Here is a 26028-nt window from a genome sequence, read left to right on the forward strand (position 1 = left end):
ATGTATATGGAAATACAGTTTACAGATTACTGGGCAAGAGGGGAAATAACTGTGAGAATGCTGTTCATAGACTACAGCTCAGAATTCAACACCATAGTTACCTCCAAGATCATCACCAAGCTAGGGAACCTGGGACTAAACCCCTCCCTCTGCAACTGCATCCTGGACTTCCTGACACTTCCTGACAGGTCAGCCACTGGTGGTGAGGGTAGGCATCGACACCTCCGCCACGCTGACCCTCAACACGGGGGACGCTCAGCGGTGTGTACTTAGTCCCCTCCACATGACTCGAACACCATCCTCCAGTTTTCTGACGACACGGCGGTGGTAGGCCTGATCAACGACGGCGATGAGTCAGAGTTCAGGGAGGAAGTCAGAGACTTAGCAGTATGGTGCTAGGACAACAGCCTCTCCCTCAACGTTAGTAAGAACAAGGAGCTGATCGTGGACTACAGAAGAAAGAGGGGAGAGCATGCCCCCATCCACATCYAAGGGGCTGTTCCTTGGCGTCCACATCAATAAGGACTTAGCATAGACCAAAAKACGTGAATTGTTGCATCTCGTTGTGTTGTTTTCCTCCGGTAGCTAGCTAGCTAGCTAAAATTGGCCCTTTCCTAAATTAGCAATGGATGGAGATAGAGATTTGGACTTAATTCTCAGTACTGGCCAATGATTAAAACTGRGATTCTGATCCAACCATACATTCATACATTGTGCCTCTGGCCTGAGAGGATGGAAGTTCAATATGWAGCTASATGTAGTAGGCTAKTGTTAACTAGCTGGCTAATCATTTCCCATGGAAGGAAGTTAGGCTAGCGAGCAAGTATTTTAGCCAGGTAGCCTAGGACAACAAAAACTAAAAGTGTGTACTGTATGGCAGAGTCATAGACCGTTTCGGCAACATGGAGGAGGATGGCATTTGCGTTTCTCTACAATTAGCATGAGTCAACATGTCGTTTTTTTAAACTTACACACACGCACACACACACAGAGAAATCAGTACTATGATATTTAGTATTTAGCTTATGTTGATGGGACTAAATAGATTTTGGAATCTTTAATTCGTCACTGTATCAGACTAAGAATAGGCGAATTGATGATGTTGAAGCTGAAATGGTTCTGGAATAGTGGAGGCAGCTCCTGTTTGTTTTTTGGATTTGCAGTACCTCGCCGGTGTTCTAAATCAATAGTTGTTTAGTAGTTCAAAAATGTCGGAAACATTAACTGACCATGCTGTTGGTCATGTAACTGTTTGTTACATGCAATATGCTTTGTGGACTCCACCGGACATATGAACTAACAGGTTATAAAGCAAACAATGCAATTATCACGACACATAGGTTGTCATATGGCTTTTTTTTCTTGGCTTGGCTTCCCCAGTGATTTTACCCACGCACCACCACTGCACTGGGGCCGAGCTCCCTGCSATCCAGAAACTCTATATCAGGTGGTGTCAGAGGAAGGCTTGAAAAAATGCCAAAGACTCCAGCCACCCAAACCATAGACTSTTCACTCTGCTGCCGTCCGGCAAACGGTATCGGAGCATTGGCTCACGGACCAACAGACTCCAAGACAGCTTCTACCCCAAGCCATAAGATTGCTAAATAGCCAACACTGCTAAATAGTCAATTAATGGTACCCAAACTATCTGCACTGACTCTACGCACACTCACTAGACTTTATATACACACCATAATACAGCACACACTCACTCCCACACAAATCCCTCACACATTCAAACACTACATTGAACAAAAATATAAAGGCAACATGCAACAATTTCAAAGACTTTACTGTGTTACAGTTCATATAAGGAAATCAGTCAAGTGAAATAAATTKATTAGGCCCTAATCTATGGAATGATTAGATTTGTTGGTCACAAAAAAGGTAGGGGCGTGGATCAGAAAACCAGTCTGTATCGAATTGCCATCGATAAAATGCAATTGCATTTGTTGTACGTAGCTTATGCCTGCCCATATCATATCCTCACCGCCACCATGGGGCACTCTGTTCACAACGTTGACATCAGCAAACCGCTCGCCCACACGACGCTATACACTCTGTCAGCCATCTGCCCGGTACTGTTGAAACCGTGATTCATCCGTGAAGAGCACACCTCTCCATCGTGCCAGTGGCCAACGAAGGTGAACATTTGCCCACTGAAGTTGGTTTTGACTCCGAACTACAGTCAGGTCAAGACCCTGGTGAGACAATGAGCACGCAGATGAACTTCCCTGAGACGGTTTCTGACAGTTTGTGCAGAAATTATTCGGATGTGCAAACCCACAGTTTCATCAGCTGTCCGGGTGGCTGGTCTCAGAAAATCCCYCAGGTGAAGAAGCTAGATGTGGAGGTCCTGGGCTGACATGGTAACACGTGGTCTGCGGTTGTGAGGCCGGTTGGACCTACTGCCAAATTCTCAAAAACGACATTYMYGMKGYSWWAMMYWKYWMAAAMTKWCWMMKAARWSRRRMGSWYSASKTRRSMMSYYKKWTSTYTMGRATTGTATTGTGTCACAAAACMGCATATTTTAGAGAGGCCTTTTATTGTTCCCAGCACAAGGTGCACCTGTGTAATGATCATGCTGTTTAATCAGCTACTTCATATGCCACACCTGAATACTTTCCGAATGCACTGTACATACGCACACACATACACGCTACACACACGAATACCTACACAACACAAACATCCAGGCACACACGCACACTCATCATTTGCTGCTGGTACTCTGTTCTTTATTTMACTCTTATTATATATCTGGATGCCTAGTCACTTTACCCTGCATTCATGTACATATCTACCTCACGTACCTCATACCTCTCTGCACATTGATCTGGTATTAGTTCTCCCTGTATATAGCTCCATTCTTGTGCATTTTATTTTATTCCTTGTGCATTAGTTACTATGACATTTCGTATTATTTTTAAACTCTGCATCGTTGGGAAAGGTTTGTAAGCAAGCGTTTCACTGTAAAGTCTACACCAGAGTCTACACCAAATGTATTTATATGGCCCTTCTTACATCAGCTGATGCCACAAAGTGCTGTACAGAAARCCAGCCTAAAACCCCAAACAGCGTATTCTGCACATGTAATAAATAAAATTGGATTTGATTTGGAAAATTCCAGTAGCCTATTATTCATATGCTGGCCCATTCTAACCAAACATTTCAGAACTTGCAAAAAGGTAAAATGGTAGTCTAAGCTTTGTCTTCATGCTGACCCATACTGTTGTTTTGAGACTATGACAATACGATTATTATTCTTTCAATGTTCAATTCTATAGCCAACTGCAGTGGTTTGGTCTAGGTGTAAAACATGTACAATGTCATGACAAAATAGTTTATAAATGCGGGTCTCACTCTATTTCACCTTATATCAAGAGAAGAGCAGGTAACTGTGGTGTGAAATAGACTCCCACGTGGTAATGGACACATAAGAATAAYGGTTGATGGATTCACTCAAACCAAGAAGTTTCAAGCAAGAATATTACTCCATAAAGCAAATAATTAATACATAGTCTTATGGGCTACTTTATTCTTTATTACACGGTAGGCCTATTTCTCGTTGACGTGTCTTCCTTGTACACATGTACAAGTTATAATACATCAGAGGATAAAATGTAGTGTTCCCCAACTGTCAGCCTGTGGGCATGGTTTTATTTGCACCCCCGCCAAATGTTTTCTGAGCAAAAAAATGTATTCCCATGCGTAGTAGAGAACCACGTGATCATATACAAATCATTTAAGCAAATGTAATGAAGGTTTGAAATGTTTATGTTTTAGTCAAATATTATATATGTTGGGGCTTCTTGCAGTCAATTTGCAGTCCACAAATTATTTGTAATTATGTTCCACCAATCAAGAAAAAAATCGGCCCGCGGCTGAATCTAGTTGATACCTGTTTTACAGTCACATTAGACTACGGTGCATTCTGTTCGGGTAGGATGGGTTGTAGTGACGTTTCCAACCAATAAGCGAGCGGCTCCTTCGAACAGAAGCAGCATCGGCATCGCTCTCCTCAGCGGCAGTTTTGCTCTAGACAAGTCGGGACAATTTCTCACAGAGCTTCTTATTGCGCTCAGAACTGCATCCAAGAAGAGAGCTCCGGGAATTATACAATTTATTCGAAGAAGGCGAGTCGGGCCAATCTCTGTCCCTTGATTTTACAGCGCTCTGGCAAAGATGAATTTAGGCTCCGTTCTTATACTGACGTGCACCTTACTTGTGGACACATCTTGGGTAAGATATATTTATTTATTTTCGAAATACGTTAGAAGTAGTCTACTGCACTGCTGTGCCCGTTTGGCATACACGAGCTTTGCAGCGCAGTGCATGTGGTGCTGAATTGTGGCGATGAGCGACTTTTCCTTGCAGTAGAATTTTGCGCAATAGGGAACATAATGCGTTTAAATTACGTATAATGTCATGATACTTTCAAACGATTCTTCAAAATTATTTTGTAGGCAGCAGTCATTTCGGGTTTGGTCACGAAAAGCTACATCCGTATTGAATGACAGGTGCCTGAATAAACCAATCGGCTATTAATTTTGAGCGCCTTTTTTACTCATTTAGGTGACTTTAGTCTACTGAATGAACTGCAGTAGTCTACTAGTGTGTTATATGTCAATTGCAGAGGATGCCGAAGCCTTTGGTTTCATAAATTATATAGGCTATACGAGGCTACGAACTTCATTGCCGTTTACAATATGGACTGTCATATTTCTTTTGATTAGATCAGCACTAGCCCATTGCTCGTTATAGCATATTATAGCCTATCTCTCGATATAATATCAAATTCACTATTCTTATAATTTGATTGCATTTACATTTTAAAACTTATCTGAAATGACGGCCAGTTAGATTTTTTTTTTTATTCTACTCATGCCTGAAAGATATAAATTTGTCCCCTGGATAGCACCTTTGCTGCAGCAAAGTAGAGAGTGAAGACGGCTAAGAAAGAGTAGAAAACTGCTGACACAATACTGATAATTGTAACAATAAGTTAGACATTTTGTATAGGTTGTCTCTCTTTTTACTATACGCTTACTGCATTGAGACTATGCACATGACCTCAGTAGGTCTATGATCTAATATGCATATTTCTGTTGCCCATCATCATCATCATCATCATCATCATCATCATCATATACACACATGGATTAGGCCTACTCTTCCCCTCTCTCCTCCTTCTCCCTTTCCCCCTTCCCCATAAATCCATTAAGGTTTAAGGTAGCTTACAATGGACAACATTTTAAAAAAGGTGTCCAATGAACCCGCTGGTGTATCTGGTATTGATGATTCACTTGCAAATGTTGGCATTTAAACAGCAAGCTATGGACTGAAGCAAATCAGCAACACCAGTTGGGCGGTATCCAGATTTATATACCTACATACTGTGCCTATGCCATCCCGGGATATACTGTATTACCGYCACTGCACACAAGGGTCACAAGTTTTTTTTTTTTTTTTTAAACGTCACTTACCAGAATGCTTACACAATTCTAACAAGTACTAAGGAATCTCCATAGCGGATGCTAGGTAAATGCTAACACGCACATTCAAACATTTATTTCTAAAACAGACAACCCAGCTCAAAGTTATGCAACTATCCTCAAAATGCAGTTTGCAGAATGCAGAAAACAAATATTAGACATCAGGTATCTTAATCCAGGAGGGATTCTGCTGCTGTTACCKAGAAGCTTGATCTAGCAAGCTAACGTTAGCCACTTACCTAACTTTGGCAAGTTATCAAAACCCAGCTGGAGATAATTTTTTGGGCACATCTTAGATAGTTAACTTAATTGTTATAAAATATATAGCTGGCAAACATTAGTAGTGAATTTCACTACTTGATCACCTCACATAAATTGCGCTGCAGAGGTGACTCATCTCATGAAGCCAGGGGAGAACGATTGAAGCCTCGAAGTTCAAGGCTGCCCGCGGTACTGCAGGCATCTCAAATTATAGTGAATGGAAAAATGTCAATATTCGTGTAAATAAGAAAATGTTTCAAAGACAATCATGGTGACGATAATTGTTCCTAATACACCAGATGTATGTCCTTGAACCGATTATTTTAAAATCGCTCAAAGAAGAAGTTAAGGATAATTTAGTTGCTATTGGCAGTGTGCAGTACCRCGGTCGGCCTTCAATTTGAGTTACTCAATGAGAGGCGTCATCGCTGGCCTAGATGATGAACGTGATCTGCTTTATCTATTACCTAATGCACAAGTTGACTGCAGGTATTTATTTAAGAAGTACAAATATTCAAATGTATTAAAAAAAATTGTATTGACACGATTGGAAAATCTTGAAATACCCAGGGATACGGTATATACGGTATACCGCCCAACCCTACCAGTCGTTAATCTGTCCGAAGGTTCAATATCAGTCTCAACACCTGCAAGATCAGCCTGCGACCCTCTGGCCACAAGTCAATTCTCCAATGCTTATAGYCTGTCTTGTTTTCTCCCTAGGCGACCAAGGCAGACCAACCACCTAAACCCCCATGCAGACCAGGCTTTTCCGAGAGCTTCTACACAGTGTTTGTCTCTAGAGATCTACTGCGAGGCCAGAGCATTCTCAAAGGTAAGCACTGTGGTTGTGGTGGCGCTGGATCTCATGTATTGACTGTTTGTCCCCCTCTTCTCCATAGCTACAGTAGATCCCAACCAGAGAGTGATAGAGTGTGTGGGGGGGGGTATATGCAGCATTCCATCATGACGTAAGAAGGTACACTGTGGTATAACATGCAGCTCTGGTGAAACARGCAGAACAAGCATACATGTGTTGATGCAGCTAAAGTTGGTTGGAATGTACACTATGTGGTTTGAGTCTGCATGATAACTAGGGCCGGGTCTATACCAGCATCGTAATACTTGTTAGTATTGTGTCAAGGAAAATCATAAATCATAAACAAATCATAAAGCAGATTTAACGTCTTTAGGAAAACAGCTGTAATGTTGCAAACAGAAATCATTATTTTGTCATCCAAAGTCACATCTTTTTATTTTCCAAGATATAGCACACCATATTTAACATACAGCAGGTTTTTAAAGGACCAAAGAGTTTGCTTCGTGTTTTCATTTTTGTCATGGAAAAAATATCACGATACTGGTATCGTCCTGGCCCTAAAGATAACTGTTTCTGATTTGATAAGAGGTTTGCAATATACAAATCTATTCATTCTTATCACATGAACAGAATTTCCAAGCAAACAGAAAAGAGTGTTCACATTGAAAACATTGAATTTATCCTTTCCTAAATGATCWCTTAAGCATCAGACTTACCAAAGCAGGCTCATTTAAATCAKCCATCTATCTCCTGCTGTGTGTGTTTACTGCTGGAAACTCACAGCTTTTATTGTATTCCCTGTATTCAATGTAATACATTTTTCCATTTATTCTCTTTATTTTTCWGAGGAAATATAATTCTCCTTTCATGTGCTCCGTTTATTTTCAGCTCATCACATCTATTGTGAGGTCCCTCTCCAAAAACATGAAATTATGCAGAATTTTTTCAGAATGGCTCATCTTTTTGTCTTGAAGTCACTTCTAATATTGCAAAAACAAACCTCACTGGCAGATTCTTTTCTCATTCTTGTTAATTGACCATTCTAGTTGCTTGTATTGCGTATTCATCTTAGAATTGTAAATTTGATATTGATTAAATGAAAACATCCTGGTTAGGTGTAGTACATTAAGAACTTTGGGAACTCAGCAGGACTTAGGGATGAGGGCAGGGTTTTAACTCCTAAAACTGACCTTACATGCTGACCACACCACTTGCGTTGGTGTACACATACTTATTATTCAATCGTTGCACCCACACTGCTCGTGTGCGTCAACAAGCGTCTGCGCAGCCAGGCGCTAAAATAGAACTTGGTTCTATTTGTGACACTTGACGTGCTGCAAGTCCCGCCTCTCCCATCTCCTCATTGGTTTTTAGGAGCATATACCCACGTGGGTGATTGAAAGATGAACTGAAGTCCACACTCCAGTCCAGTTGGTGGTGGTAATGCACCTTAAAGTTGGTTGCCAACCGCCATATAAAGTCCAAAGAAGAAGAAGAAGAAGCCTGTAGGAGGAGAGATTACATTACTCGAAACAAACTCAGTTTACCCTTTTATCTGGCCGTGACCTGCGCAGTAGCTAGCTTTACATGGTATGGAAATGGAAAGCGTCGCGGTAGCTTTTGATAAAGTATAACATCAAGACGATGCAGCTGCTTTATAAGTGGGATGCACTGTTGAGCGCTACATCCCGAGGGGTTCGTGCTGATTGTACGGAGATTGTGACAGCCGGTTAAATGGCGTCCCTTGAGAAAGCAAGAGAAGTGCAGCATTATCATAAGGAGATGTATACTTGGAATATGGAGGAGGAATGGAGGGAAAAAGAGAGCCAGAGCAGGTGTAAGAGAGAGAGGGAGGAAGACGGTGAGCTTGAGTTGGTTAAAAATMGTGGAAAAAATAAGAAGTTGTCAAAGAAGAATGGTAGAAAGTATAATCAGAGTGAGGAGAAATGGAAGTGAATCAGGTCGAAGTATTGGAGGTGGTGGGTGTGGTGAAGTTCTCGGAGCCCGAGGCTTGCACCGAGGGTCAGGATAAAGATGAGCTCGTTACAGTAGGAGTGAAGTRTTTGGAAAAAGTGGACCCTTGCCTTTTGGCTGATCCATTTGTGGTTTCGGGGTGGGTGAAAACAGAGTTGGGTACTGTGGAATCAGTGAGGGTAACCAGAAGTGGTCTTGTGATAATTGTGTTTCTGCTGGTCAGAGGGAGAAGGTTTTCTGCATTAAACGGATGAGGGCAAGAAATGTGAATTGTTTCGCTGTCAAGAAAAGGGCGCCATTGAAAGGAGTGATTACTGGGGTAGCAGTAAATGTAAAAGTTGACCAACTGAAAGGGAAGATTCCCGGTGTTTGTAATGCTCGTCGTTTGGTGCAACGCAGACAGGGTGTCGAGTGGTGAAATAGACGAGTCATTGTCTGAATTTTGAGTTTTGATGTTGAGTTTTTGCCCGACAAAGTGATGTTAGGATATATAAGTTATCCTGCAAAAACGTTTGTGCCGAATACATTACGTTGTTACAGGTGTCAAGCTTATGGGCATGTGGCAGCAGTGTTTAGGAGGGAGGTTCCTAGGTGTGAGAAGTGTGTAGAAGGGCATGAGACAAAGGAATGTGTAGCGTTGGGGAAAGTAGTGGTATGTGTTAATTGTAGGGGTGCCCATGGGGCTGGGGATCAGAAATGTCCCGTGCGAGAGATGCAGGTTGAGGTTTCCAGGGTTAGAGTGTGCAGAAGTTGCCATATGCTGAGGTAGAGGAAGATGGSTCAAGGGGGAGGGATCCTGAGAGGAGTGGTGAGAGTAGTAGATCTATACCAGTACAGAGGGTCAGGCCAACAAGTGATACATGTTTCAGTAAATTTGATTTTTTGCATTTATACCAATGGTTATCAACTACTGCAGGGATGGAACCAAAGTCYCAGAAAATTGAGGTTGTGGTGGCAGCTGCAGAGAGGTATTTGGGTGTGCGAGACTTGACATCAGAAGAGTTACAGGGTGTCTTAAGTGGTGATGTCCCATCCTTTCAGATTGTTGACCTGAGGTAGGACTAAATAGATTTAAATAGTGGAGCAGGGTGGTGTAATTAAAAATTGTGAGTGTAGTGTTAGATGGTAGGGTATTTGTTTATTTGTTTTTTCAAGTCTAGTAGGTGGCGGTAATGCAACATATATTGGATTCCAACTGCCGTTAAACCTACCCTTTTATCTGTGGATTAATTGTCGGAGTAGAGGACCTTGTGCATTTCAGGTAAAATACCAACCCAATGTTTAAATTCCACGAAATTAGCTAGCAACAGCAAGCTAGCTAGCTAAATTGCCATAAATGTTTAATGCTTTTGGACCTGTCCCCAAATTAATATAGTTGGTTCAGAGCGGTCTAGTCAGCATGTTAGCCCCTATGACTCTTCTCAGTGGTTTAACACCAGAGACAGATGAGCCCGACACTCCCCAGACACGTATCTTTTCTGCAGGCAAAGTTTAGGTTATTTGCTAGGATGAAATGGAGCTCTTGTTTTAATGGTTGTTGGGACATGTCACCAGCTTTAAACGAAAGCAATTTAATTATTGCGGAGGTTATTTAGAAGGACACATTAAGTCAATAGGGAGCTACTTTGCCTGGAGGCTTAGGGTTGAAGGGACCTGGAAATTGGCTGAGGTGTCCTCAGTGACCCTCGCCAAAAACAATGTTGACAGAATCTGATGCATTTGGACAGGTTGTACGACATAGTGGGCCTGTGTGTGTATGTATGTATGTGTGTGTGTTTCTGAGAGAGAAACACTGCTGCCTGCACCTTCAAGTTTCAGCAGAAATCATGCACCACTTGTGCTAGATCATTTGGGTTTGGTCTTTACTGTACAGCATCCATTGCTTCGATACAATATTCTCTCTGTACCCTCTCACTCAGTTTGCTCTGTGAAGATCAATCTTTGAGTCGTGCTGTCCTACTGGCCACTCTGAGGAATATTGTCTGGAGGAGCTTGCTAAGTCCTCTTGCTATGATGAATGTGRTGCATCTGGCCTGACTGAGGGTTTGTTTTCTCCACAACACAATGCAACATGGAGAAAAGGAAGATGACTTTAATACTAACAATACTGTATGTGTAACCCAGAACCATCATCTAATACTTTAATGGTGAGGCAGAGAAGAGGGAGGGGCTGAGGTGCTACAGTGGTAAGGTTGCTGGACAATTTTAAGTTCTATAGCCACTGCATCCTGTGAGAGGAAGACACTGAGTAATAGACCCAGCGTCACAGAATACTGTTTTAGCAACCAGCCAGGTGCAACCTGACAATGGGTTCTATGCTGTTAGCTGGACAGTGAACCTCAGCCATTTCCATGTTCTAATCCCACACCATTCATCCAGTCTTTAAGGTGGTGGGAAGGAAAAGCTGTTAGACAGTATTTGTCATATTGACTGTTTGGAGGGTGTGTGGGTAGATCTTAGACCATTGCCTAATGGCACAAATGCAAATTGTTTCTTCTTAGCCTCCCACCTCAGGGCCTTTTTCACATCTGTGGCCTTAATGCAGGGATCGGCAACAGAGGGACAGTTTTTGTAAGGATTTTAGTGTTTGGTCAAAAAAGTCCATAAAATCACCAGGAATTCAGCAAAAAAATATATATATTTAGGAAATCTGTTCCCAAGTATTCCCACAAATACAAATAGAGATATGTCACCGTGTCTAAATGTAATCAAGGTATGAAGTGATGTTATTTTCAAATACAAGCCTTTTGGGCTTAGTTGTGGTCAATTTGTGAGTACAGCACTCTTCTAGCTGCTATTATCCAGTCTCAGCTGGCCATGCTTCCATTTCCCTATATGTTAAACAGGCTTATATTGGTTTATGGTAACACAAAATACCTTTGTTTATCATCACAAATCTATTGGCTGCCCTAAAGTTGAACAGAGTGAAATAACACATGCTATGTAGCTGATTGTCTCTGTAGAGGAGGAGTTGGAGAGATTATGGCAGTGAGCCTAAAGAGGCATAGCGCTCATTCCATGTAGATTCCTGCTGTGGCCAGAAAGGCCATGAAAAGGGATATTCTGGTGATTGTGCATCGCAGTGTAAACCWTCACGTCGGCCTAAGACCTGGAACAGACACCTAGGAACGTGGGCAGGAGCAGGGGCAGACCACAAAATAAATAGATTTGAACTGCAGTTTCTTCAGMATAGTGGCTTTTAAAGTCGCTGTCGGTACATATTCAAAAAGACATCCGTGATGAGTTTCACCCCTCGCTCTTCACCATCCACCACGGCAGGGGTGAGCAGGGCACGGTGGGTTTTGTAGAGTGCATATTTGTGTTTTCTGTTATGGCTCTATGGCTTAATGTGTCAAGCAAAGGTACAATGGCAATTTAATATGAATAGCAATGTTGTTTTGGGATGCTTTTGATTCTCTCTCTAAAGGAATGGAGTCAAGGCAGCTAATAAAAGTATACTGCATGGCGGTTCAGGAGGGACATAATACAATGAAAACGTGGTCTTCAAGGTGACAGCAACACTAGTGTAGTATCAGTTCTGTGGACAAATGCATCTTTAATTGAAGCGTGTGCTTTGTGAACCGCAGCACATACTTCCATCCACTTTCAAACAGAATGGACTTGTTTTGATGTCCAAACTTTGTTTCACWTGTATTTTTTGTATTTTCAAGGAATCTGAACCCTCTGCCTTACTATGAGAAACATGGGATTTGATCTCTCCTTTTGTTGCTTACTTGAGTTACCTTTTCACTCCCCTCATATTCTTTCAATATGTGAATCATTCTCTTTGCGGTCCGGCTGTTGATAAACAGGTGGTTTGGCTTCTCCTCCTGCATTTTATACTTTGTTCGATGTCGCTAGATAATATCAGTGTTTCACAGATTCTTATGATTTTATCTGACTGGGAGCTAGGCAAGATGTGTTTCATATAATTTAACCAGATGCCTTCAACTATCAGCACTTTACTGACTGTTAACCCACAACTTTAGAAGTCGCTTGTGTGGAATGACATGTAACCCGAAATGACATTTGAAAATATCTGACAATTKTAGTAATATCCCACTGGGCACGTCATCACATAGATTTCTTGTTTGTTTAAATGACATGGAAACAACGTTGATTCGACCAGTTTTTGCTCAGTGGGATCTTGGATTAAACAGCCTGTCTGGTGTGTGCTCTGCTCTGCAGAACCTCAGACACCTCGTCATGCTTCTCTCCAAGTCAGGCAGCTCTGCTTTCATAAGTATGTCCAAACCCAGGGAAAGGGATTACGATTTCAGGCGTTTTGATAAGCAGGATGCCATTTTCCCTCAGACTCACTCCGTCTCTCTTGTCCTCGAGAGCCTTTCTTCTCTCCACACAGGACACAGAGTCTGTGGTGTGCTGATAGAATACAGGTAGTGTGGATGAGCCACATCATTTCTCTTTATCTCCTCTTCCCTTCACACACAACACAAGGTATGGCCCTATATCCCTCAAACCACCTACAACATGACATCCACTGCTAGCCCATTCAACCTAGCCACCCAAGGTACATATATGGTACAATACAATGTTTTCCATTTATTGTTGGTCGTCCCCTCTATAGTGGGTGACGTACTGTAAAGTGCTGTTGGAAGGATAGCAAACTGTTAGCAGAAATAATGGTTGTCAGTGACTGTTACAGTGACTTGTGGGGTTCAGGATCTTTGCGCTTTGACCTTTTGCTCAGTAGATTTTATTTTCATTTGATTTATTTCACCTTTTATTTAAGCAGGTAGGCCAGTCGAGAACAAGTTCTCATTTACAACTGCGACCTGGCCAAGATAAAGCAAAGCAGTGCGACACAAACAACAACACAGAGTTACACACGGGATAGACAAACGTACAGTCAATAACACAATAGAAAAATCTATATACAGTGTGAGCAAATGTAGTAAGATTAGGGAGGTAAGGCAATAAATAGGCCATAGTGGTGGAATAATTACAATTAAGCATTAACACTGGAGTGATAGATGTGCAGATGCTGATGTGCATGTAGAGATACTGGGGTGCAAATGYGCATAAAAAATAACAATATGGGGATAAGGTAGTTGGATGGGCTGTGTACAGGTGCAGTGATTGGTAAGCTGCTCTGACAGCTGATGCTTATAGTTAGTGAGGGAGATATAAGTCTCCAGCTTCAGTGACTTTTGCAATTCGTTCCAGTCATTGGCAGCAGAACTTGAAGGAAAGGCGGCCAAAGTAGGTGTTGGCTTTGGGGATGACCAGTGAAATATACCTGGTGGAGTGCGTGCTACGGGTGGGTGTTGCTATGGTGACCAGTGAGCTGAGATAAGGCGGAGCTTTACCAAGCAAAGACTTATAGATGACCTAGAGCCAGTGGGTTTGGCGACGGATATGTAGCGAGGGCCAGCCAACGAGAGCATACAGGTCACAGTGGTGGGTAGTATATGGGGCTTTAGTGACAAAACAGATGGCACTGTGATAGACTACATCCAACTTGTTGAGTAGAGTGTTGGGCTATTTTGTAAATGACATCGTCGAAGTCAAGGATCGGTAGGATAGTCAGTTTTACGAGGGTATGTTTGGCAGCATGAGTGAAGGAGGCTTTGTTGCGAAATAGGATGCCGATTCTAGATTTAATTTTGGATTGGAGATGCTTAATGTGAGTCTGGAAGGAGAGTTTACAGTCTAGATAACAAACCATGTGTCAATGGTTCAGTCCAATAGGTAGTATAGCGGCCTCTATTGTCTGTGTTTTAGAGTTAAGAGTATGTTAATAGAGTTAAGGATATGTTCCGACCCAACTGCCCTCCATTCATATAGCTAGCTCAGCCTTAGCTGAAGAGAGACAAAGAAACATGTTGCATTGTTCTATCCTGGACTCTTGCTGCAATCCATTTCCAAGCCCTGTGCCTCAGTAGTCGGCCGGGGAAGGTTATGCAATAGACCTAAATGCATTGAAAAATTAAGAGATGAGCAAAAGGTGTCCAAAAGTCTGACCTTCAGAATGGGGTAATCATGATATTATCAGACCTGAGATTGGATATTCTAAAGCCAGCGGCAGCCAACCAGTCAAAGCACTAACAGAAAGGTAAAGGAGCGAGAGAGAAAGGGCATATAATATGTTTTTCTCAAAATAGTCCTGGCCAGGAGATTAATTTGCGGGGACAGAGTTGGTAGAAGTTCACTGTTTTAGTGTGGGATGCCGCATATTGAGAATTTCAGTAAAAAAAATGGCTACGGAAAGCAACCAATTTCAATCATAGTTCCACCAGCTACATAATCCCCATGTAACCCCTGATCTCTTCCAAAGAGAGACATTTGTGTTCTATGAATGCAATTTGCATCGTTAATCAAGATCTTCTCTTAATCAGTCACCCTCTCTTAATCAATATGCTTTAGTGCTTTACATCTTCGTGCTCTCTAATGATTCGAGACCCTGATGAGGATGCTATCTTTTGTTGTGTTTCAGAAATAGGTGATTTTTCTCTGTAGGAAGCCTCAGTTTCACTTTGTAATTGTCTGGTGTAACCCTGCATCAARCAGTTCATTACCAAGGTTTTCTCCCTCCCCTAAGCCCCAGGATATACATGCGTCTGAATACAAATCGGGCTTCTGTGTTCAAGTGAGGTTCAGCTGACTTTAGACTATTCATTCACTTGTTATCTTATTTGTTTGGATCTTTGCTACAGATATGTTTTCATGTCATAACATTTGTTGGGTTATTAAGCAGATTATGATTTTAATTATTAATAGTAGAGCTGGGCGATGATGGACAAAATCCATATTGCGATGAATTACCTGAATTGATCTGATAACGATAAATAGCACAACAAGTTTATAACATTAATGTGCTCCACAGTTGTATTTATTTATTATCATTTAAACTATTACTACTAGTTTGATGGTTGTAGCCACCAGTTGTTCCATTAAGCACCCTAAGGTCGATATCCGCACCCTCGCAGAAATCGAATTAGCATAATACAAAAATCCCCATAAATATCTGTCAGTTTAAGCTAGAGATGTCAGATTTTTTGRATTGGGTGCATCTCAACCGCATACATCTATGGCACACTTCTGCATCAGRGATGAAAGGTGACAGAGCTAGGGGGGTGTTTGTCAGACCATGTGACATCCCGAAAATCGGTCTTCTCACAAAATCGTCTGTAGCGTCCGAACAGTTTGGCCTACAAACTATTATGACCCCTCTATGGAAAGATGAGAGTCTCGCGGACACATATGTTGGTTGTTTTGCTCTAGGAAAAGACTCGTCTGAAGGTCCCCCAGAACTAGTTGAAAATATTTATGGAAGTAAATGTGAACACTGTTTAGTGCCGAAAATAAAGGGTTAAATACATGTAAAATAAAAATGTTTCCTGATCTTACTTATATCTTTCAGATATAGAACAGACACTTCAGAGCAAACTTCCTTTTAGATTTTTTGAGGGGGGACTATCTGTTGTTCCATGTAGTGAATCTGTTATTCAATGAGGTTGTATGGGCTAATAGCAGTAAGGCCAATATTTATTTTTCATCAAATACATTTTTTGATGTTTAAAAAAAAAATCTAAAAGCTAAATGATCATTGGTATGACCTTCTTAAAACAATTCCAAATAGCTTAGTAGTGTGCTTGAGATACCTCTTGGAAAACCATTTGGATTATGTCTTACCCTCACTTTCACCTTTTTATAATAGTGGTCTTTCAATGATACTTCTTTGCATGGCTTGAGTATCCTCTCAAGCTTTGAGATGAAATATGAAATCTMCATCCTTGTCTTCTTGTATACCTCCCACCTACCTGTGTGATTGTGTCAGTGTGTTAACCCTGATCTCTCTCAGCTGCAGCCTCCATGGTTAGAAGCCCTCTGGTAGTGCTTTAATTACTGTGTGGACTGAGTGGAGTGGATTAGTTCTGGAGGTCTGTCTCAGCCTGGGGGACGAGGGATGTGATTCAGCCCAGAGTGGCTCCATTCCCTCCCCTCCTCAAGAAAACAGGAGGAGGAGGAGGTCGAGGGAGGAAGAGAAAGTAGTGGGCTTTGTTGCTATACCTGGGCTATGTGCAATTCTTTTTTGAGTAGATGCTTTTCAAATCAGGTCCCACAGCAATGTTGTTTCTAATACTATTGTCACGATACCAGATTTTTMACTTTGATACCGATACCAGGTTTAGTATCATAATACTCAATAATACTCAATTCCAAACCGATACTCGACACCGAAACGATGCCACTGCAAAAAAAACGACAACAACAATGTATTAGCTAAAGTCACATTGAACAATATGTTGATAACTGGTAGAACAAATAAAATAACAAATTCTATATTCAATTTCTTGCTAAAATAAAACAGAATAAATAACAGAATAATACCTTCAAGTGTTCCTTATGAAAAATTATACAACGGATGGGTCTAATCCTGAATGCTGATTGGTTAAAACCGCATTCCAGCCGCTGTCTATTCCAGAAGTTACCACCAGCTAAATATATGATGTTAAAGTGCCCGTTTACTCTGTTCCATATGACTGTGCAATCCACAGTCCCATCAGCCCAGCCAGGAAATGTATGCACTTCATCTCCACTATAAAAAGCATCTAGACATTATCTCACATTTCTTTTACACTAACATTTCATTTTGAACAGCGGAGATTTGTATAAACCTTGCGGTCTGTATCTGCGATATTTGCAACATTGTTTCAATATTCAAATTAGATCTCCAGCTGTCCCATAGTAAGGAACATGTCGGGAGTCACTATGAGACAGACAGGTAGGCAGCTTTTCTCAGCTAGTCGAAATCATGAATCAGCATCATTTTTATTGATATATATACAAAGAACTATCAATAGAAAACAGGTAAAACAAGACGAAGTGCAGCTAGTTTGAAGTCTTTCCAGCTTCAGTTTGAAGTGATRGTTAGCTGTGTTGTTGGCTCCTCTGAACAACAGTGTCCTGACGAGAGAGCACATTTTCTATGCCAGGTGAAATCATTGAAATAATGTATCCAAATACATGTCATTAGAAAACAGCTTATGCAAACGACRGGGTCGCGTCCATAGATARAGAACAAAAACACTGAACGACTGGGTTGCATCTCTGGCAACCGAACCAGTAGAACGAACGACCAGCCTTCTTCGGGTAGCAATCCTAGATTTGTGTCGGGGCTATAGTATGAATAAATGAATCAAAATAAAGTTTTTAATGAAAATATGTAAATCATTATTTTAATATGTTGGTAACCCGTTGTATAAAGTGATAATGCCCTCGAAGCCGGTGTTTGGAGGATATATTGGCAAGGTTTGCCGGCCCTCGACTTTGGCTCGGGCCTAACAACACCCATGCCAATATATCCTCCAAACACCGGCTTCGAGGGCATTATCACTTAACCATAGTGATAATAAATTGTCTGAGACTCAGAGCAGACAAAATAATTGTACAATTACATCTACAGTAAACTGTTTTAAAATGTAARTTGATACATATCAAGGTTATGGCCATAATATTTGGTCAAATGACATTCATTAGACATATGATTCATTATTCATTACAGCTAAATCATGTAATCTATTAAATTAATAGTTTAGTACCAAAACGACAAAAAACAATTTGAAGCTCATTTTTGAAGTTTCTATATTGCAATAGTATACACACCATAGAAATACAATGGATTTTACACAGCGTACTACGATTCCCAGAGTGCATTTCACTTCCCAGGGTGCAATACTCTGCCCAGAGCTGCTGGCTGGCTACTGCTAGCAAGCCTAGACAAATGTGAAGTATTCTACATATTGTTGTCCTGTAATGAGTGCATTTTGCATTACTTTTGGGTTCTAATAATATTATAATGCTCACATAAATGTCATGCTGAATATATGTTKATTTCACTGTCACGCAAAAATAATTAATTTATTTGCTAGTACAATAATGACAACAATGCAAATGTTATGGTTAAAATAGTTAATGTCGTTTTATGTCGTAAACCTCACTTACATTGCTTTGTAACACCTTTTGCTTAGTTGTTTTGGTGGGCTGGCCCTCATCTTCTCTAAAGTCAAAGTATTCCCATAGTTTGCTTCTGCAGCCAGTTTTGGCAACAAGCTGCGGGTGTGGAGGTATGATGTTTTCGTTTGAAGAAGCCATGCTGTCAGCATTTTCTCTCATCTCACTTGCTTCTCAAAGTGGTTTGCGCTGTGTCAGCAGCAATGCTAGTAAAGAAACGTTTTTTCATGTTCTAGTATCAAAAAAGTACTGAAGTTTTGGTATACCGTGCAACACTAATGTGAAATGTGTTCATTTTCTGTGTTGAAATGTGTCTGTGTGTCCTGATCTCTGTTTTTAAAATGTCTGTTTGTACATAATGTTTTCATGTTTATACGTTTACCTGCCCGGGAACTGCAGATGTAAATTAGCRGTCAGCTAATTCTGGTGCACCACGTCACTTCTCATATTCTGAGACTTGTTTTCTTGTATATTGTCCCTGCCAAATAAACGTAGTGATTCTCCTGTACTTTTGTATACTTCACAAGCTAAAAGTGATCCCTGAAAATTGCATACTATGTCACGTGCAGATATGTGCACCACATCATTGCTCTCTCTCTCGCTCCACTGTGGGTGCATCATGTGCATCTTGCTAGCTGTCAGTCATTGGTTGAACTCAATTTGCCAGGGGGCTGGCCCACATAGGGGAAAATGTAGGGAAGATGGTGCAGCACAGCTTTCAGAAAATAGTTGCTTTCAAACCAGGGATTTTGTGGCTAATTGAGGTAAGACAGTAATTCTGCTCATAGATTATGCTTGTATGAACTACACCGCTCAAAGCGGGAGGTTTAAAAAAGACTTAGTAGTCGCCAAAGTTCCCGAGCATGTCTATAATAAAATGAATGAGCAAATGTTGCTTTCCTTTGCCCAACCGAAATTGTTTATCCTCGAAACACAAATACCATGGACTACATGGCTCTTTTATGAAAGGTTTTGTCAGAGCTTTTCCGTCTTCGTCCTTTCTCTACATCCATCAGAATGTTCCAATGTGCATCGGTTTGATTCACTCACTGTGTTGCTAGAGATGCATAGTGCATGCTGTTTGTGTATATTAGTACTACGTATGATGCTACAATATGGCAGTATCTGTACATTTATGTCAAATGCGGTTCCTGGAGAGCTATATCTGTTCGATGAGTAATGGGCGAAATATATCCCCTCCTAAATAAATGTCAGTCAGCCCATCCATTTACTACAGGCCATCATCCTAGTCATTATTCACCATGAATAATCATAATCTGAGGCAGTTAGTCTGAATGATGCTGTTACATTAAGGAGCTTATGGATTGGGACCATTTCACTCCTCCTCACTCTTTCCTCCGTATCTTTCTCTCCCCCTCCTTCCTCTCTCCTGAGCCAGGGACTTTAGATGGCGTCTTACTTTATTGATACGTTATGGTGAAGCGAATTGACCTTGTGCTGCCACTTTAGACCCATGTTCCCCAGTGTTCCTATCCTCAGTCACCATCACTGGACGAGCTGAAAAACATGGTACAATCAAAGTGATTTACGCCATGCTGCGCCCAACTCATATATTCCTCCGAGCCGCAGCTATACACATCTATCTTTAGGGCCCCTGTGTACTGTAGGCTGCATCCATTTCTGTAACCACAGGGTTTCTATCTTTGTAATTAAAAGGTTTCACTTCCGTTTGTGCTTTAAAGTCGAACATCACTAAGGTCCTAGCCACAGAAATCACTGTCTTTTGGTGTCTCATTCAACCATGTTCTTCTGTATCTCTAGTCATGGTACAGTATTTATGTTCCTATGCTCTTACCTCTTTAATTTTGTTTTCCCACATCCTAGCAAGCAGACTGTGTTCTGTGTTGTGGGTGTGTTGGTATATGACTTTTACGGAGTGTGTTTGTGTTTTAATGTTATGTCTCTGTGTGTTTGCTATGTAGAATGTACAGTGCATTCGGAAAGTATTCAGACCCCTTTACTTTTTCCACATTTTGTTACTTTACAGCCTTATTCTAAAATTGATATAAAAAAAGTCTCAATAATCTACACACAATACCCCATGATGACAAAGCAAAAACATGTTTTTAGAATTTTTCTCATTTATATATATTTTTTAAACTGAAATACCTTATTTACATAAGTATTCAGACTCGAAATTGAGTTCAGGTGCATCCTGTTTCCATTGATCATCCTTGAGATGTTTCTACAACTTGATTGGAGTCCACCTGCGGTAAATTCAATTGATTGGACATGATTTGGAAAGGTACACACCTGTCTATATAAGGTCCCACAGTTGACAGTGTATGTCAGAGCAAAAACCAAGCCATGAGGTCGAAGGAATTGTCGGTAGAGCCCCGAGACAGGATTGTGTCGAAGCACAGATCTGGGGAAGGGTACCAAATAAATTCTGCAGCATTGGAGGTCCCCAAGAACACACTGGCCTCCATCATTCTTAAATGGAAGAAGTGTGGAACCACCAAGACTCTTCCTAGAGTTGGCCGTCCAGCCAAACTGACCAATCGGGGGAGAAGGGCCTTGTCAGGGAGATGACCAAGAAACCCATGCTCACTCTGACAGAGTTCTAGAGTTCCTCTGTGAGGATGGGAGAATCTTCCAGAAGGACAACCATCTCTGCAGCACTCCAACAATCAGGTCTTTATGGTAGAGTCGCCAGACGGAAGCCACTTCTCAGTAAGGCACATGACAGCTCGCTTTGATTTTGCAAAAGGCACCTAAATGACTCAGACCATGAGAAACAAGATTCTATGGTCTGGTGAAACCAAGATGGAACTATTTGGCCTGAATGACAAGCGTCACATCTGGAGGAAACCTGGCACCATCCCTACGGTGAAGCATGGTGGTGTTAGCATCATGCTGTGAGGATGTTTTTCAGCGGCAGGGACTGGGAGACTAGTCAGGATCGAGGGAAAGATGAACGGAACAAAGTACAGAGAGATCCTTGATAAAAACCTGCTCCAGAGCACTCAGGACCATAAGCACACAGCCAAGACAACGCAGGAGGAGTGGCTTCGGGACAAGTCTCTGAATGTCCTTGAGTGGCCTAGCCGGAGCCCGGACTTGAACCCGATCGAACATCTCCAGAGAGACCTGAAAGATGCTTCAACAAAGTACTGACTAAAGGGTCTGATATTTATGTTTTTTATTTGTAATATATTTGCAAAAATGTCTAAACCTGTTTTTACTTTGTCATTATTTGTGCTGTGTGTAGTTTGATGAGGGGAAAAAACAATTTAATCAATTTTAGAATAAGGCTGTAAACTAGCAAAATGTGGAATATGTATGTTTGTTTTCCTGTCATGGTGTTTATCTGTAGTGTTAAGTAACTATTATACTACAGCCTGGGGTGTGTGTGTGGGGGGTGGGGGGGGGGAAGAGAGGCACTGCTCCATCCACAGGGTGATTATCTTAAATGGAGAAATTAAAGGATTACAAACCAGCCAAGTAATCCAGCTGTCAATCTCATGGCTCATTAGCAAGCAACAGGATAGGCATGGGTGTGGGTGGGAGACAGGGAAAAAGAGGAAGAGAGGGAGAAGAAAAGACGGAGAGAAAGAGAGTAGATTGAGAGAAACAGACGGGTAGAGACAGAGTAGAGGCAGAGTGGCACTGGGAGGTTTAGGCTCTGTTAAGCTTTTACTTCCTGGGCTTTTGGCGTGGGAAAATGAAATCACTAGCAAACGTGTTTCGAGGTGTCTTGCAATTTCCTTATTAATTAATGGCAACGATTAGTGAATTTAATTGAAGTATCTTCAACAGCTGTAATTTGCTTTTCAGCTGTATGAGTCTGTGATAGTAGTGCAGTACACTGACTTTTCTGTAATCTCAATAGTACAACACTGTATATTAGACAGTAAAATACCGTACGTGTGTTTTACAGCATTAATGTTGTAGATAACACTGCATTATGGGTAAAATGCTGAAAAATACTGTTAGTAACTGTAATTGGAAGCATCCTGTAAAAATTACTCTGACATACTGTTTTTTCTTTACAGTCATAGCTTATGCCTACTGTAGATACAAATTATTTGTTTCGTAGATTTGAATGATCCGTTTCAGATGCCAACCTCATGCTGTCGGGTGAGACACATGAAGCTCAGATATATTTGAGTAAATATCTTCTTGAAGCGGCTGTGAAGTTGAATAATATTTTCAGCAGCTGTTGGGTAGATACCTTGACTTGTTTTATAAGTATCTTTATTGCTAGCCAATGTTGAATTACTGTATGCTTTGTTAACCTAGCCAGCTAGCTAGCTTGCTAACGGTTGCTAGCTAGTTAGCCTGTTAGCTAGCTCAAGTTGACACAAGCCATTTCAGTCGTAAATATCTTGGTGTTCAAATTAGAAAAACAATCACTCAGATAATAATTGTCGTGGCTAATAGGCTTCGCTGAACAGCAGCCTCTCAGTGTCATAGAGAATGAACTGAGAGCAAATTCGTAACCATTATGTTTTCACCATTACTAKAGAGAAAATGGCTTGTTTCTAGCAGTTCAAAAGATATTACTCATATTTTTCGTATTGACAGGCTGCATTTTATACTGTTARACTGTTAAACTACTCGCGAATGACCAGTGCACCGGTGTTGTATCGAGCCGACCTATAGGGTGCTTGCCACAGGGCAGCTGTACCTCAGTGTGGCTGGTGGTAGCTAGTAAAATTGCCAATTTTTTTCTCTCCCAGGATTATATTTCAAGTAGGATAGCAGCCTACACAATAAATAACTAATYTTGGTAGCTATCAAGATGTCATCGTGGTACAGTCTACTCGATGGGGAGAGCATGAACGGCAACAACACTGTCCTCAGCTGTCACAACCCTGAGTGGTTTGGTTCACTTACCTCTCAGCTGCATGACATACGTCATCGTTTTGCAGGCCCACCTTTGAACCCCCTTATCGGGATCCCAATATTAACTCTCTCTCTCRCCCKCACKCCKCACACACACAGGCACATAATAGTTTTTTAATTATTGTTGTAATGATGCTCTTATTTGGATACATATGGGTTAACTTTTGTTACTTCTATTTTCAATTATGTTGTTTAATTTGTTGTTAATGTTGTTACCAATTTTAATAAATGTATTATAGGTACAAATTAATTTTTTTCTTATATTTAGATCCTGGCACCAGTTACCAGCTTAATACTGTAATTTTMCTTTACAGCAGAGAATCTGTAATATTTCACATCACTATTTTCCTTACTGTAAAACATTATAGCATCCTTGTAAATTTGAAGCAGGGATGCCCTAAAATATTTTGTACTAACTCTTTTGACTCATCACATATGCTGCTGCTACTGTTTTATCTATCCTGTTGCCTAAGTCACTTTACCACTACATATATGTATATACTATATCTACCTCAATAACCTCGTACCCCTGCACATCGACTCGGTACTGGTGCCTCGTGCATATAGCKAAGTTATCTTTACTCATTGTGTATTTATTCCTCGTGTTATTATTTTTCTATTATTAWTATTTTTTCTCTCTGCATTGCTAAATCAAGTTTTGGAAGTAAACATCAATGACCATGCATGGATCATGTTTTYCTCTTCATCCACCAATAATTGGTGAGATTTAAACTTAAAACATGTCGGAAATAGCGTAATTAACCTGTAACAAAGATCGCATTTTCCCCTGTCTTTTGATTGCACACACTTCTCTCTCCGAATGCCTCAGAACATAACTGGCATAGCAGCAAATGCTATCGATTTTTTTTTTTTTCTTTCATTATGTAGCCCGGGCAGAATTTGGCATGTTCTAGCAATGGCCCTAGCAACGGACGCTAATAGCTTCATTTTGGCAGGTGGACAATATTTGTCATGAAAGGCCCGTAAGTAAGCATTTCATTGCTAGTCTACACCTGTTGTTTACAACGCACGTGACGAATTAAATTCGATTTGATTTGAAATAGTCATTTGCATTATGCTCACTATACAACGACTGGGCTTTACGGTAAAAGATGGCTGGTGACAACTTAGAGASACAATTGTCTACAATAGCTCCCTTGCCATGGTCCACGATTTCTCTTTACTGGATCATTATTGAATGCAAACCATTGTACCCTTTGTCAGAGCAGGCACAACGCCCACAGCCTACACCTGAAGGTGGGGAAGTCAATTAGTAGYCTAAATCAGGTGGTAGGCTACTGTAAATATTTAAAGCTAGAGTAAGGTGGTGGAGCTTTACAATGGATTGTGTTGCAACATAACAATAAGGCAATTACTTCTGTGTAAAGCATGCTAGTTTGCCGTGGATTGGGGTGACTGTTAAGTATATAAATGAAATTGATGTCACGGTATACAAGCATTTAAGGAAAATTGCACAAGAATAGATACAATACATGGAGGAAAAAATCAATGCACTTCACATTAAACACAGTATCAAATCAAGCTTTATTTATACAGCACATTTCAGACATGGAATGCAACGCAATATGCTTTACAGGAAAAAACAAATAGACAATGAAAATAAAAGCTGAAATATTTACTATACAACAAACATAAGATAAATGACACAAACTTTAAAGCACCCTAAGGAAAAGTAAAGCTCAAAATATATGTTTTAAGATTTCTTTTAAATAATTCCACAGTTTCAGCCCCTCTCAGGTTCTCTGGCAGGCTATTCCAGAGGCTGGGAGCATAATAACTAAAGGCCGCCTCCCCATGCCTCTTGGTCCTAGGCTTTGGGATAGTTAAAAGGCCAGTGCCAGAGGACCTGAGGGACCTACTGGGTACATTACTTAAAATCATGTCTAACATGTATTGGGGTACACAATCGTGGATTGATTTAAAAACCAATTGAATAATCTTAAAATYAATTCTAAAACTCACAGGCAGCCAGTGCAGAGACCTTAAACCTGATGTAATGTGTGCTCTTCGTCTGGTCTTGGTCAGTACCCGTGCTGCAGCATTCTGTATGTTTTGCAGTTGACCAATGGCTTTCTTGGGTAGCAGACCAGACAGGAGACCATTATAGTAGTCAAGCCTGCTTGTAATAAAAGCATGGATGAGTCTCTCTGTATCAGCCTGAGAGAGAAACGGCCGCACCTTGGCAATGTTCCTCAGGTGGAAAAGGCTATTTTGGTTCAGAATCTAAAATAACACTTATGTTTTTTACCTGGTGTTTTATCTTTATTGCCCGTGAATTAAAATGTGTGGCCAGATTCTCTCTCTGTGCTTTGTCTCCAACAAGAAGTACCTCGGTCTATAGTGGTTTACCCCCATAYTGACTATGCATGTGGCGGTCTTATCAGGCTCTGATCAGGCCCTACACCCAAACAAGGGCACTGCGTTCATCCACCTCTGGCCTGCTCGCCTCCCTACCTCTGAGGAAGTACAGCTCCCGCTCAGCCCAGTCAAAACTGTTCGCTGCTCTGGCACCCCAATGGTGGAACAAACTCCCCCACGACGCCAGGTCAGCGGAGTCAATCACCACCTTCCGGAAACACCTGAAACCCCACCTCTTTAAGGAATACCTAG

The 26028-nt window shown here is 41.1% G+C and overlaps 1 protein-coding gene across 2 annotated transcripts in view; it reads left to right on the top strand.

Annotated features, from left to right (window-relative positions):
* The first annotated feature begins 3965 nt into the window (after nucleotides 1-3965).
* LOC111969898 (cadherin-4) overlaps nucleotides 3966-26028 on the top strand; it is a 236754-nt gene continuing 214691 nt past the window's right edge. For both annotated transcript variants that reach the window (XM_023996276.2, XM_023996277.2), the window contains exons 1-2: nucleotides 3966-4242; nucleotides 6480-6591. In XM_023996276.2, coding sequence (XP_023852044.1) covers nucleotides 4186-4242; nucleotides 6480-6591 — 169 coding nt within the window. In that variant the 5' untranslated portion in view covers nucleotides 3966-4185. The remainder of the gene's footprint in view (nucleotides 4243-6479; nucleotides 6592-26028) is intronic.

The sequence above is a fragment of the Salvelinus sp. IW2-2015 genome, linkage group LG11 (genome assembly GCF_002910315.2).
Source record: "Salvelinus sp. IW2-2015 linkage group LG11, ASM291031v2, whole genome shotgun sequence".
In the NCBI taxonomy this organism is placed as follows: Eukaryota; Metazoa; Chordata; class Actinopteri; order Salmoniformes; family Salmonidae; genus Salvelinus; species Salvelinus sp. IW2-2015.